A 12,395-nucleotide genomic window follows, 5' to 3' on the forward strand; every position below is an offset into this window, starting at 1 on the left:
GAGTATCTTGATGGCATCTAGCATCATGATGGTATCGAGTATCGTTATACTAAACCTGGTATCGAAGTCAAAATTCTGGTATCGCGACAACATTACTGGGGAGTGCCAATATGGCCGACCGGTGGCTTCAAAGCCGCTCAATGGCCAATACATGGCAAGCCCAACCCAGGGTTTATATCAATGAGTATATAAACCGTGGATTGCTGATTCTCTGTATCGGCCAGTGTGATGGTTTGAGAAAGAGGTCCACCTGTCAGCCATATTGGCACTCCCCATATGGCTTAGTCCTCCATAGGAATAAATGGAATTCTACAGTATTTCAATTAAATGTTTAAAGGACAAAATTACATGTATTTCAGTTTTTGTTGTTGTTGTTGTTGTTGTAGTGGTGACAGTAACACTATAACTTTTTAAAAAATTACTCTTTAAGGAAAATGTTTTTTTATATATATATATTTTTCATGTTTTATTTGTATGTTTAGTTCACATAATATAATTTAATGCATGAAGGTGTCTAATAGAATAAACGTGGAAAAAACAAATTTAGACATTCATAAATGCATTTCTATAGCTTCCAAAATATTTGTTTACGACGGTGGGGGTGTTCCAAGATGGAGGCGAATATGCTTCAAAACAGTACCCCAGGAAGTCATCTAGTATGTTTATAAATATTTATTTGTATACATCGTTTGGTTGACTGGTTGGTTTAAAAGCTATCGCGAGAAATTGAAGGGGTATTGTTTTAATGACAGTTAAGCGTTATCTTCCGTTTGCTGTAGCAATAAATACTTTCTGCAGCCTACAACAACCACATTAATTATATTTTATAGTCTTCATACAGTACCAAATGGCTAAGGTAGAACTCACACCGCTGCGACCCTGGGACGATTTCTTCCCAGGTTCTGACCGATTTGCTAAACCAGACGTGAGAGATTTACCTAAATGGAACAACAGGGTTGTCAACAACTTGCTTTACTATCAGACAAACTATTTGGCAATGGCTATCATGGTTTTCCTTATTGTGGGGTAAGTAGCATGAGACACTGTCCACAATTTTTTATCGAGAACATAAAATATCTGGACATCTGCTTTACTGTAGGCCACAATCACCTAGTCTATTCATCTAGGTTAACTCTAGCCATCACCATAACTGTTGTGTTGAGGTCCATAAAAGCTACAATCTGGGATTCGTTTTTGAGCAAAATGACAGCCCCGCCACATGTTTATGTATAGAGGCCTACATTATTTGTGTTTCTTGTTTTTTTGTGAACAATTGAGTATATGTTGGGTTATGATAGGGTAAAACAGTTGTGCTAAGAGCTGAGGCATAAGTTCTTCAAGAATAATTTTCAATGGGTAGCCTATACATGACCGATGAACCGATTCCCAGAACCAAGATTGTACCTTTAACTGATGCCTGCCTGAAATTAAAGTGTTGGGTGTCATTGGATAATTATACAGTGGGGAGAACAAGTATTTGATACACTGCCGGTTTTGCAGGTTTTCCTACTTACAAAGCATGTAGAGGTCTGTAATTTTTATCATAGGTACACTTCAACTGTGAGAGACGGAATCTAAAACAAAAATCCAGAAAATCACATTGTATGATTTTTAAGTAATTAATTTGCATTTTATTGCATGACATAAGTATTTGATACATCAGAAAAGCAGAACTTAATATTTGGTACAGAAACCTTTGTTTGCAATTACAGAGATCATACGTTTCCTGTCGGTCTTGACCAGGTTTGCCCACACTGCAGCAGGGATTTTGGCCCACCCTCCACACAGACCTTCTCCAGATCCTTCAGGTTTCGGGGCTGTCGCTGGGCAATACGGACTTTCAGCTCCCCTCCAAAGATTTTCTATTGGGTTCAGGTCTGGAGACTGACTAGGCCACTCCAGGACCTTGAGATGCTTCTTACGGAGCCACTCCTTAGTTGCCCTGGCTGTGTGTTTCGGTCGTTGTCATGCTGGAAGACCCAGACACGACCCATCTTCAATGCTCTTACTGAGGGAAGGAGGTTGTTGGCCAAGATCTCGCGATACATGGCCCCATCCATCCTCCCCTCAATACGGTGCAGTCGTCCTGTCCCCTATGCAGAAAAGCATCCCCAAAGAATGATGTTATTACCTCCATGCTTCACGGTTGGGATGGTGTTCTTGGGGTTGTACTCATCCTTCTTCTTCCTCCAAACACGGCGAGTGGAGTTTAGACCAAAAAGCTCTATTTTTGTCTCATCAGACCACATGACCTTCTCCCATTCCTCCTCTGGATCATCCAGATGGTCATTGGCAAACTTCAGATGGGCCTGGACATGCGCTAGCTTGAGCAGGGGGACCTTGCGTGCGCTGCAGGATTTTAATCCATGACGGCGTAGTGTGTTACTAATGGTTTTCTTTGAGACTGTGGTCCCAGCTCTCTTCAGGTCATTGACCAGGTCCTGCCGTGTAGTTCTGGGCTGATCCCTCATCTTACTCATGATCATTGATGCCCCACGAGGTGAGATCTTGCATGGAGCCCCAGACCAAGGGTGATTGACCGTTATCTTGAACTTCTTCCATTTTCTAATAATTGCGCTAACAGTTGTTGCCTTCTCACCAAGCTGCTTGCCTATTGTCCTGTTGCCCATCCCAGCCTTGTGCAGGTCTACAATTTTATCCCTGATGTCCTTACACAGCTCTCTGGTCTTGGCCATTGTGGAGAGATTGGAGTCTGTTTGATTGAGTGTGTGGACAGGTGTCTTTTATACAGGTAACGAGTTCAAACAGGTGCAGTTAATACAGGTAATGAGTGGAGAACAGGAGGGCTTCTTAAATAAAAACTAACAGGTCTGTGAGAGACGGAATTCTTACTGGTTGGTAGGTGATCAAATACTTATGTCATGCAATAAAATGCAAATTAATTACTTAAAAATCAAACAATGTGATTTTCTGGATTTTTGTTTTAGATTCCGTCTCTCACAGTTTAAGTGTACCTTTGATAAAAACTACAGACCTCTACATGCTTTGTAAGTAGGAAAACCTGCAAAATCGGCAGTGTATCAAATACTTGTTCTCCCCACTGTAGGTGCAGAGCGACTCACTTTAAAGTCTAAACATAGGAGCTACCTGCCATGTTAATTGCTACCAAAGCATATGTTGCCATTTTGTAATTTCTTACAATTCATCTGAATAAGCTTTCTCCTTCTATTGCCATGTCTGAAGGTTGGCAGCATGCTAGGCCTATTGCTTGGCTAATGCGAAGGGAGAATGAGTGCATGATTGGTAAAACAAAAAGTCTCCAGACCTATTTTGGGCATAGAGGATGTGGGCACGCTTCACAGGTTGAGAGACTCATGTCTTGCTACCGCCTGAAACTCTGCTTGCAAAGTCTTATTCCAAATGTAGTTAAGCTTTTCTGTTATGACGTTCACATTTAATTTCACAATCATTTTAGAAAATGAATATAAAGGCCTTGCTAGTGTCTCATTTGTTGCTTAGATTTATAATGACATTGTTATTTCACAAATGGTGAAACATAGTGGGATCCTGTCATGACTACATTACTAACAATTGATCACAAAAAGTACTTTAGAGGAAGAGTTTCCACTTTAAAAATGTGGAGTCCGTTTTTCTAAAAATAGTCATCTTTTGGCTAGGCCTACTTGATTATGATGACACACTGTTGCTATGGTGGTCAGCTACTAGGCCTCTAATCCCTGCTCACTTATCAGCTGCTGTTCTAGATAACAGGAATATGAGATGGATAGAGCACAGAGAGTAAGCTGTCCTTATTAACTGGGGGTTGGGGAAAGTTCACCATTGGAGTCTGGAGATGTAACGTCAGAATAAAGTTTGAGACAAACCATTGGAAATTATATCATTCCTAACATTGCTTCATAGGCTATGTCAAAACTACTTGCTGTATAAAAGTCCCTTCCATCCTTCATTAGGCAATATTATTTTGCCAGTTATATTAAATGTTACTGCTTTGTAATCTTTTTATTTGTAGATTCACTTCTGTAACACGTCACCATAATGTTTGAAATTGCTCTCATTGTGATTGTTAATGAAAAGTGTTTTGGGGTAATAATCATTTTCATTCGAAAAATGTGGAAGTCATGTTGATGTGTTGACAATCTTTCACCACTAGATGGTGTCACTGACTACAATGTATGAAAGATCAACTGTTCCACTCCACCCAGCCAGTGTATGGTCCTACCTTCTCATTATGTTGTCCTTCCCTGCAGGTTCCTGAACCCTATGGAGATGTTCATGGGCATGGCGGTGGTGTCGCTGGTCTTCCTGGGCTCAGTGTGGGCTGGAGAGAATAAGGCCATGGTCAAGGACTTTAAGAGGCAGAACCCCACATTATTTGTCATGGCAGTAATGGTCGCCAGCTACTTCCTCATGTCTCTCTTCGATGGTGTCATGGTCTTCATATTTGGGATCACATTTCCTCTTCTCTGTACGTTTTTTTTATTTAAATAATTGTTTCTTTAGACTACACTTTGTTATGTCATCACATTAGTTCTAGGCAGAGAGGTGTCATGCAAATTAAGAGTATTTACATTTACATTCATCTGCATCTATTTCTTTGGATTTCAGTGATCTTTGCACACGCCTCATTTCGCCTTCGCAACATGAAGAATAAACTGGAGAATAAGATGGAGGGGGCGGGGCTAAAGAAGTCACCAATAGGTATTCTACTGGATGCACTGGGCCAGCAGGAAGAGAGTCTGCAAAAGATCCAGGAATTCCTGGAGGGAAAACTAAAGGAAGGATGAGAACTCCACACAGACACACGCCACAGTCCCTGTGTTGTCGTAGGTCCCCTATCAGCCTCCTTGGCCTCTGACGGATGGGAAAGCATTCCTTTGCACACCCCCTTTTAACGTGCAGTCTCATTGCATGCAGTCAATGTTGAATAGGAATGATTGTAATACATCTCAGCTTGTTTGAAAACTTCAGCTACAAACCGTATAGCCTATTGCACATGCAGGTGTGTGTGTGTTTAGACTAGAGAACATGTGTTGAAAACACAAGCGTTAGTTTTACCTCAGGATATGTGTTATTCCACCCAGAACTTGTCAGGGCACTTCTTTCAAGTAGTGATGTCAGCAACACAATTGTCTCACATCCATGCTATGCAAACAAGTTGCAAATGAGTCTTCCCTGTTGAATGTATTTGTGTGTGTAGGTGGGCAAATGTTTCCAAATCCTATCTGCAATATTTATACAACCTATTTATATTTTGTGACTTTTGTAAATATAACAAGTGAAAATATTGTGGTGTTAAAAGCAAAACTGTGACCTGACTGATTGAGGTCACTTGGTTTTAAAAATAAACGAACAGAACTATGTTTATTGTTCCATGAATGAATTCACAATTATCTCGCAAATTAAGCAGTAGGGAATGAGCTTTTTAAAGTGCTGTGCATTCCCACTTTTATTGATGCAAACATTGCAATGTGAAAATGCTGATTTGTGGAGAGTAGAACTTTGCTACTAAGCTTTAGTACTTTTCTTATTGGTCTCAGTCCTCAACAAAGGATCTGGAGGTGTTTAATCTATGCTTAATTATTTTCAATTAAGAGAAACAACAGCCTTGCCTATGAATGAGAAATTGTGAAATCACTGTAAATTATTAGTTGTGAATTTTTGTTTTTAACAAATGTTAAATAAACATCATTGCTAAACTATTCTGACGGTAAGAGAGTTTCAAGTTTCATTTCGTACAGCGTGTTTCTTCTCACTAAATGTAAAAGTTTATTTAATAACAACATGGGATGGAAAGTAACCAGACATTCTACGTTAATAAAAGGACCAAACAAAAGAACCAAGCCAATGCTTTGTGTCCTAAACTATATGAGAGATATTTAATATTGTGAATTTCATAATCGAATGGTCTTTGAACAAGCGTTTGATTTATAACTTCAAAGGAATGTGGGATCCTAACTCATGTCCCATCAGCATTCACTCAGCACCTCACCCTGTTTTATCTCCACAGTATCTCCGGGGTGATGGATGGTGTAACTTCCACCTTCTCTCACTTGTCCCAATGCTAATCAATAGGCTGCAGTAGATTATTGTGAAGAGCGGAATACTGCACAGTCAGTGACAGAGTGGATTCATCTGCAGTCACTCAACGCCAAACCTCTGGATTGCTGTGTCAGCTACTTCGGCCTCTCATTGGCTCACATTGGAAATTCATTACAAATCATGAAGAATCACTCTATTGCACTCTGCACTTAAAAGCCTTGCACAGAAAGTTTTCAAGAACGTTTTATGATTTATGTAACAATAGTGTCTTTTTTAAGGGTGTGTGTGTGAGAGCGATGGAGAGAAAGAGAAAGATAGACGGCAGGAAGTGATGACCTGGGTGTACTCAGGTGCAGTGTTTTAAGAGTAAGAGGTAGAGAGAGTTCAGCTGCAAGGCCTTATCTGTCCTCTCAGAGAACTACACAAGTGTGATTTATGTCTCCTCCTGCTGTACTTTTCCTTCATGCAGACTACATTGAGCAACCTGGGAGCACACAAACACACAAGCCCCAGCGGCAGTAAACTCAAGTACAGTCTCAGAGCAGAGAACAGAGTGGAGGCATTTGTTCTCTCTCTCCCCTGCAGCTTTTGTACTGATTCACACAAACATGTCTGTTGTGTGAATCAGCTCGCCCAACAGGCATGTGTTTGGTGAATTGCCTCCTGATCTGAACAGATGTGAAGTGTGAGGCTTTAAGAACATATATGTTACTCTGGCAAGGAGCCCGGTGAGGAAACATCCTTTGTGCTGCAGAGACTCTCCAAAACACATGTATCTTTGTTGTAGTGTGTTTGGTATATTTTGAACAGGGATTCAAAAAAGTGTTTCCTAACTAGTCATTACTGGCATCCCATGACCAGTGTAATCCTACCTACAGGCCTTTCAACTTTGCTGTGTGAATGCATTTGACCACAGTTTGCTGACACAGCACATGTAGTTTGTATTTTTCATTTTGGCAGTTGTGTTCTCCTCATGTGCTGTTTGGGGATGACAGCATCTGTATCTTGTTCTCTTTGTTGCAACAAGTCAGTCATTGGGCATGAAATGGAGTAATTCAGCATAATGCAACATCATAAATAGTCAGCTCATCCAGGCACACTTCAACGCTGTCAGCTGGCTGTGCATGCGTTGATCCATCATGCCATCAGAACACTGTGTCAGTCTGTCATATCCGCATGAGACCACTTTAACCTGCAGTGCTATGATATATCTACCCTATATTACTCTTGTTTCTTCATGGGAAGGTTATGCATGATCTCATGAACATTGACCCCCAGTTTAGGTACAGAACACAGATCCAGCTATCCCCTACTCAACTACAAGTCAGGAGTATTGCTCCCTGAGCAGAGGTAGAATCTGCTGCCCTGAGGTGTGATGACCCATTATCATCCAGATTTACAGTTGCTTTACCCTGAGCAGGGTAAGCAGCAGGCAGGGTCTACAGTGGGGAGAACAAGTATTTGATACACTGCCGATTTTGCAGGTTTTCCTACTTACGAAGCATGTAGAGGTCTGTAATTTTTATCATAGGTACACTTCAACAAAAATCCAGAAAATCACATTGTATGATTTTTAAGTAATTAATTTGCATTTTATTGCATGACATAAGTATTTGATCACCTACCAACCAGTAAGAATTCCGGCTCTCACAGACCTGTTAGTTTTTCTTTAAGAAGCCCTTCTGTTCTCCACTCATTACCTGTATTAACTGCACCTGTTTGAACTCGTTACCTGTATAAAAGATACCTGTCCACACACTCAATCAAACAGACTCCAACCTCTCAACAATGGCCAAGACCAGAGAGCTGTGTAAGGACATCAGGGATAAAATTGTAGACCTGCACAAGGCTGGGATGGGCTACAGGACAATAGGCAAGCAGCTTGGTGAGAAGGCAATAACTGTTGGCGCAATTATTAGAAAATGGAAGAAGTTCAAGATGACGGTCAATCACCCTCGGTATGGGGCTCCATGCAAGATCTCACCTCGTGGGGCATCAATGATCATGAGGAAGGTGAGGGATCAGCCCAGAACTACACGGCAGGACCTGGTCAATGACCTGAAGCGAGCTGGGACCACAGTTTCAAAGAAAACCATTAGTAACACACTACGCCGTCATGGATTAAAATCCTGCAGCGCACGCAAGGTCCCCCTGCTCAAGCCAGCGCATGTCCAGGCCCGTCTGAAGTTTGCCAATGACCATCTGGATGATTCAGAGGAGGAATGGGAGAAGGTCATGTGGTCTGATGAGACAAAAATATAGCTTTTTGGTCTAAACTCCACTCGCCGTGTTTGGAGGAAGAAGGATGAGTACAACCCCAAGAACACCATCCCAACCGTGAAGCATGGAGGTGGAAACATCATTCTTTGGGGATGCTTTTCTGCAAAGGGGACAGGACGACTGCACCGTATTGAGGGGAGGATGGATGGGGCCATGTATCGCAAGATCTTGGCCAACAACCTCCTTCCCTCAGTAAGAGCATTGAAGATGGGTGGTGGCTGGGTCTTCCAGCATGACAATGACCCGAAACACACAGCCAGGGTAACTAAGGAGTGGCTCCGTAAGAAGCATCTCAAGGTCTAGCCAGTCTCCAGATCTGAATCCAATAGAAAATCTTTGGAGAGAGCTGAAAGTCCGTATTGCCCAGCAACAGCCCCGAAACCTGAAGGATCTGGAGAAGGTGTGTATGAAGGAGTGGGCCAAAATCCCTGCTGCAGTGTGTGCAAACCTGGTCAAGACCTACAGGAAACGTATGATCTCTGTAATTGCAAACAAAGGTTTCTGTACCAAATATTAAGTTCTGCTTTTCTGATGTATCAAATACTTATATCATGCAATAAAATGCAAATTCATTACTTAAAAATCATACAATGTGATTTTCTGGATTTTTGTTTTAGATTCCGTCTCTCACAGTTGAAGTGTACCTATGACCTCTACATTCTTTGTAAGTAGGACAACCTGCAAAATCGGCAGTGTATCAAATACTTGTTTTCCCCACTGTAGCTAGCCACATATATGCACTTGACATCAGGGGAGTGTGTTAGTGGTCCATAGACACATACAGTGAGGGAAAAAAGTATTTGATCCCCTGCTGATTTTGTACGTTTGCCCACTGACAAAGACATGATCAGTGTATAATTTTAATGGTAGGTTTATTTGAACAGTGAGAGACAGAATAACAACAATAAAATCCAGAAAAACGCATGTCAAAAATGTTATAAATTGATTTGCATTTTAATGAGGGAAATAAGTATTTGACCCCTCTGAAAAACATGGCTTAGTACTTGGTGGCAAAACCCTTGTTGGCAATCACAGAGGTCAGACGTTTCTTGTAGTTGGCCACCAGGTTTGCACACATCTCAGGAGGGATTTTGTCCCACTCCTCTTTGCAGATCTTCTCCAAGTCATTAAGGTTTTGAGGCTGACGTTTGGTAACTCCAACCTTCAGCTCCCTCCACAGATTTTCTATGGAATTAAGGTCTGGAGACTGGCTAGGCCACTCCAGGACCTTAATGTGCTTCTTCTTGAGCCACTCATTTGTTGCCTTGGCCGTGTGTTTTGGGTCATTATCATGCTGGAATACCCATCCACGACCACTTTTCAATGCCCTGGCTGAGGGAAGGAGGTTCTCACCCAAGATTTGACGGTACATGGCCCCGTCCATCGTCCCTTTGATGCGGTGAAGTTGTCCTGTCCCCTTAGCAGAAAAACACCCCCAAAGCATAATGTTTCCACCTCCATGTTTGACGGTGAGGATGGTGTTCTTGGGGTCATAGGCAGCATTCCTCCTCCTCCAAACACGGCGAGTTGAGTTGATGCCAAAGAGCTCCATTTTGGTCTCATCTGACCACAACACTTTCACCCAGTTCTCCTCTGAATCATTCAGATGTTCATTGGCAAACTTCAGATGGGCCTGTATATGTGCTTTCTTGAGCAGGGGGACCTTGTGGGCGCTGCAGGATTTCAGTCCTTCACGGCGTAGTGTGTTAACAATTGTTTTCTTGGTGACTATGGTCCCAGCTGCCTTGAGATCATTGACAAGATCCTCCCGTGTAGTTCTGGGCTGATTCCTCACCATTCTCATGATCATTGCAACTCCACGAGGTGAGATCTTGCATGGAGCCCCAGGCAGAGGGAGATTGACAGGTCTTTTTTGTTTCTTCCATTTGCGAATAATCGCACCAACTGTTGTCACCTTCTCACCAAGCTGCTTGGCGATGGTCTTGTAACCCATTCCAGCCTTGTGTAGGTCTACAATCTTGTCCCTGACATCCTTGGAGAGCTCTTTGGTCTTGGCCATGGTGGAGAGTTTGGAATCTGATTGATTGATTGCTTCTGTGGACAGGTGTCTTTTATACAGGTAACAAACTGAGATTAGGAGCACTCCCTTTAAGAGTGTGCTCCTAATCTCAGCTCGTTACCTGTATAAAAGACACCTGGGAGACAGAAATCTTTCTGATTGAGAGGGGGTCAAATACTTATTTCCCTCATTAAAATAAAAAATCAATTTATAACATTTTTGACATGCGTCTTTCTGGATTTTTGTTGTTGTTATTCTTTCACTGTTCAAATAAACCTACCATTAAAATTATAGACTGATCATGTCTTCGTCAGTGGGCAAATGTACAAAATCAGCAGGGGTTCAAATACTTTTTTCCCTCACTGTACAGGAGCCCATTGTTTATGTAGTCATGTGTCAGCTGCAACAGAAGTCGTGATATTCCAGTGCAGCTGTTGTCCAGAGAGGAGGTGGAGAGAGACTGGGGAAGACAGCTGCAGAATAATGTCTTTCTCTCCTTCTCTGCCTGGAACCCTCCCCAGAGTTCACTGGCATTAAGAGCCATAACACTCCAAGGAGGGATACACAACGCAAGCTGGTGAACTGTAGCCTCAATAGTAGGGTCAACAGTGGTGGAATGGTAGTAGGATACACTTGAAGTGCTGAGAAATGTGTGCTGGCTGGCTGGGGAGTGAGGAAAGAGGTGAAGGGTCACATTCTGCTCCATGGATGAGTTGAGGTGCCATGTTCCGGCATCACACTACATGGACAGAGTTTTGACTAGTCAGTGAGGTGAAACGCTCAAAATGTAGATAGAAATCTAATGAACAGAGCTGACTCCTTTCCCTATTCAGCATGACCATTATATCTGTACTTCTGTATTTCTTTTTGAATGTTCTTCAATGTTGTACCTTTCTGAACAGGCTCAAGTTTAGAGCAGTTTACTCTAGCTTGTCATATGTGGGATGGGCAGTGGGTGTTAGTCTTTAAACAAACTGGTTTGTCTGGTTTACAATTTAAGCAGACACAAAACCAGATAGACTACACAGTGGTCTGAAAATGGAGCCAAAGCAGCCTAAATGAGTCTTGAGTTCTGAGGCTAGCAACAGTCGTTTACAGCTATGACAGGTTATACTCTGCTACTCTGATATAGGTGACATGTTCTGTGTCATTGTCATATTGTCATATTTCACAGGCATATTTCATTCCAATAAGTTGCCACTAGAAAGTGCAGTGGGATAGATATACACTGAGTGTACAAAACATTAAGGACACCTGCTCTTTCCATTACATAGACTGACCAGGTGAAAGCTATGATCCCTTATTGATGTCACTTGTTAAATCCACTTCAAATCAGTATGGATGAAGGGGAGGAGACAGGTTAAAGAAGGATTTTTAAGCCTTGAGACAATTGAGACATGGATTGTGTTTGTGTGCCATTCAGAGGGTGTATAATACTGTGGCATTATGATAATGCCCTTTTAGCGTAAGAGCCGTTTGAAAAGACCACCTGAAATGTCAGTATTTTGGTGGGATGGTGTTTTGGCCTGCCTGGTGACATCACCAGGCGGTACATTAGTTAATAGGCCAATAAGAAAGAGTTCCAAACCTCTCTGCCAATAACAGCTAGTTTTCAGTTTACCCCTCCCCACTCATAGCACTCCCAGACAGTCTAGCAAAAATCTTGCATGAGAAATTGCTCTTTGCTAAGAAGCTATTTTTGTTTCTTTTTGACCATTTTAATTAAAAACAAATCACAGTAAGGTACTTAATTGTTACCCAGGAATTATTTGATATTGAGATAAAAACAGCTGCATTGGATATTTAAAGAGTCATTACATTATTGTCCTGAGTGCTAAGTTCATTATCTTAAGTAAAAAAACATTGTACTTTCTTTACGGTAAAGCTCAATGAACTAATTACACTGGAGGAATGGAGACAATTTAATTGAAGTGCTTGATTAAATGGATCTGGATTTAAATCCTGTTTTACTGAATCAGTAACTGGAGAGTTGTTCTTTTCAGTTATAACAGTGTTTCTCATAACAGACATAATAGCAACCATTTTAGAGAGTGAAACATGAATGAACTGAGGA

The 12,395-nt window shown here is 41.7% G+C and overlaps 1 protein-coding gene across 1 annotated transcript; it reads left to right on the top strand.

The window, feature by feature from the left end:
* Window positions 1-698: 698 nt before the first annotated feature.
* On the top strand, window positions 699-5,681 carry LOC121578267 (PRA1 family protein 3). Its single transcript, XM_041892507.1, has 3 exons — window positions 699-1,026; window positions 4,230-4,447; window positions 4,588-5,681. Exons 1-3 carry the CDS (start codon window positions 848-850, stop codon window positions 4,764-4,766), a joined length of 576 nt encoding a protein of 191 aa, XP_041748441.1. The 5' UTR covers window positions 699-847; the 3' UTR covers window positions 4,767-5,681.
* Window positions 5,682-12,395: the final 6,714 nt, after the last annotated feature.

Source organism: Coregonus clupeaformis, chromosome 12 (assembly GCF_020615455.1).
Source record: "Coregonus clupeaformis isolate EN_2021a chromosome 12, ASM2061545v1, whole genome shotgun sequence".
NCBI lineage: Eukaryota > Metazoa > Chordata > Actinopteri > Salmoniformes > Salmonidae > Coregonus > Coregonus clupeaformis.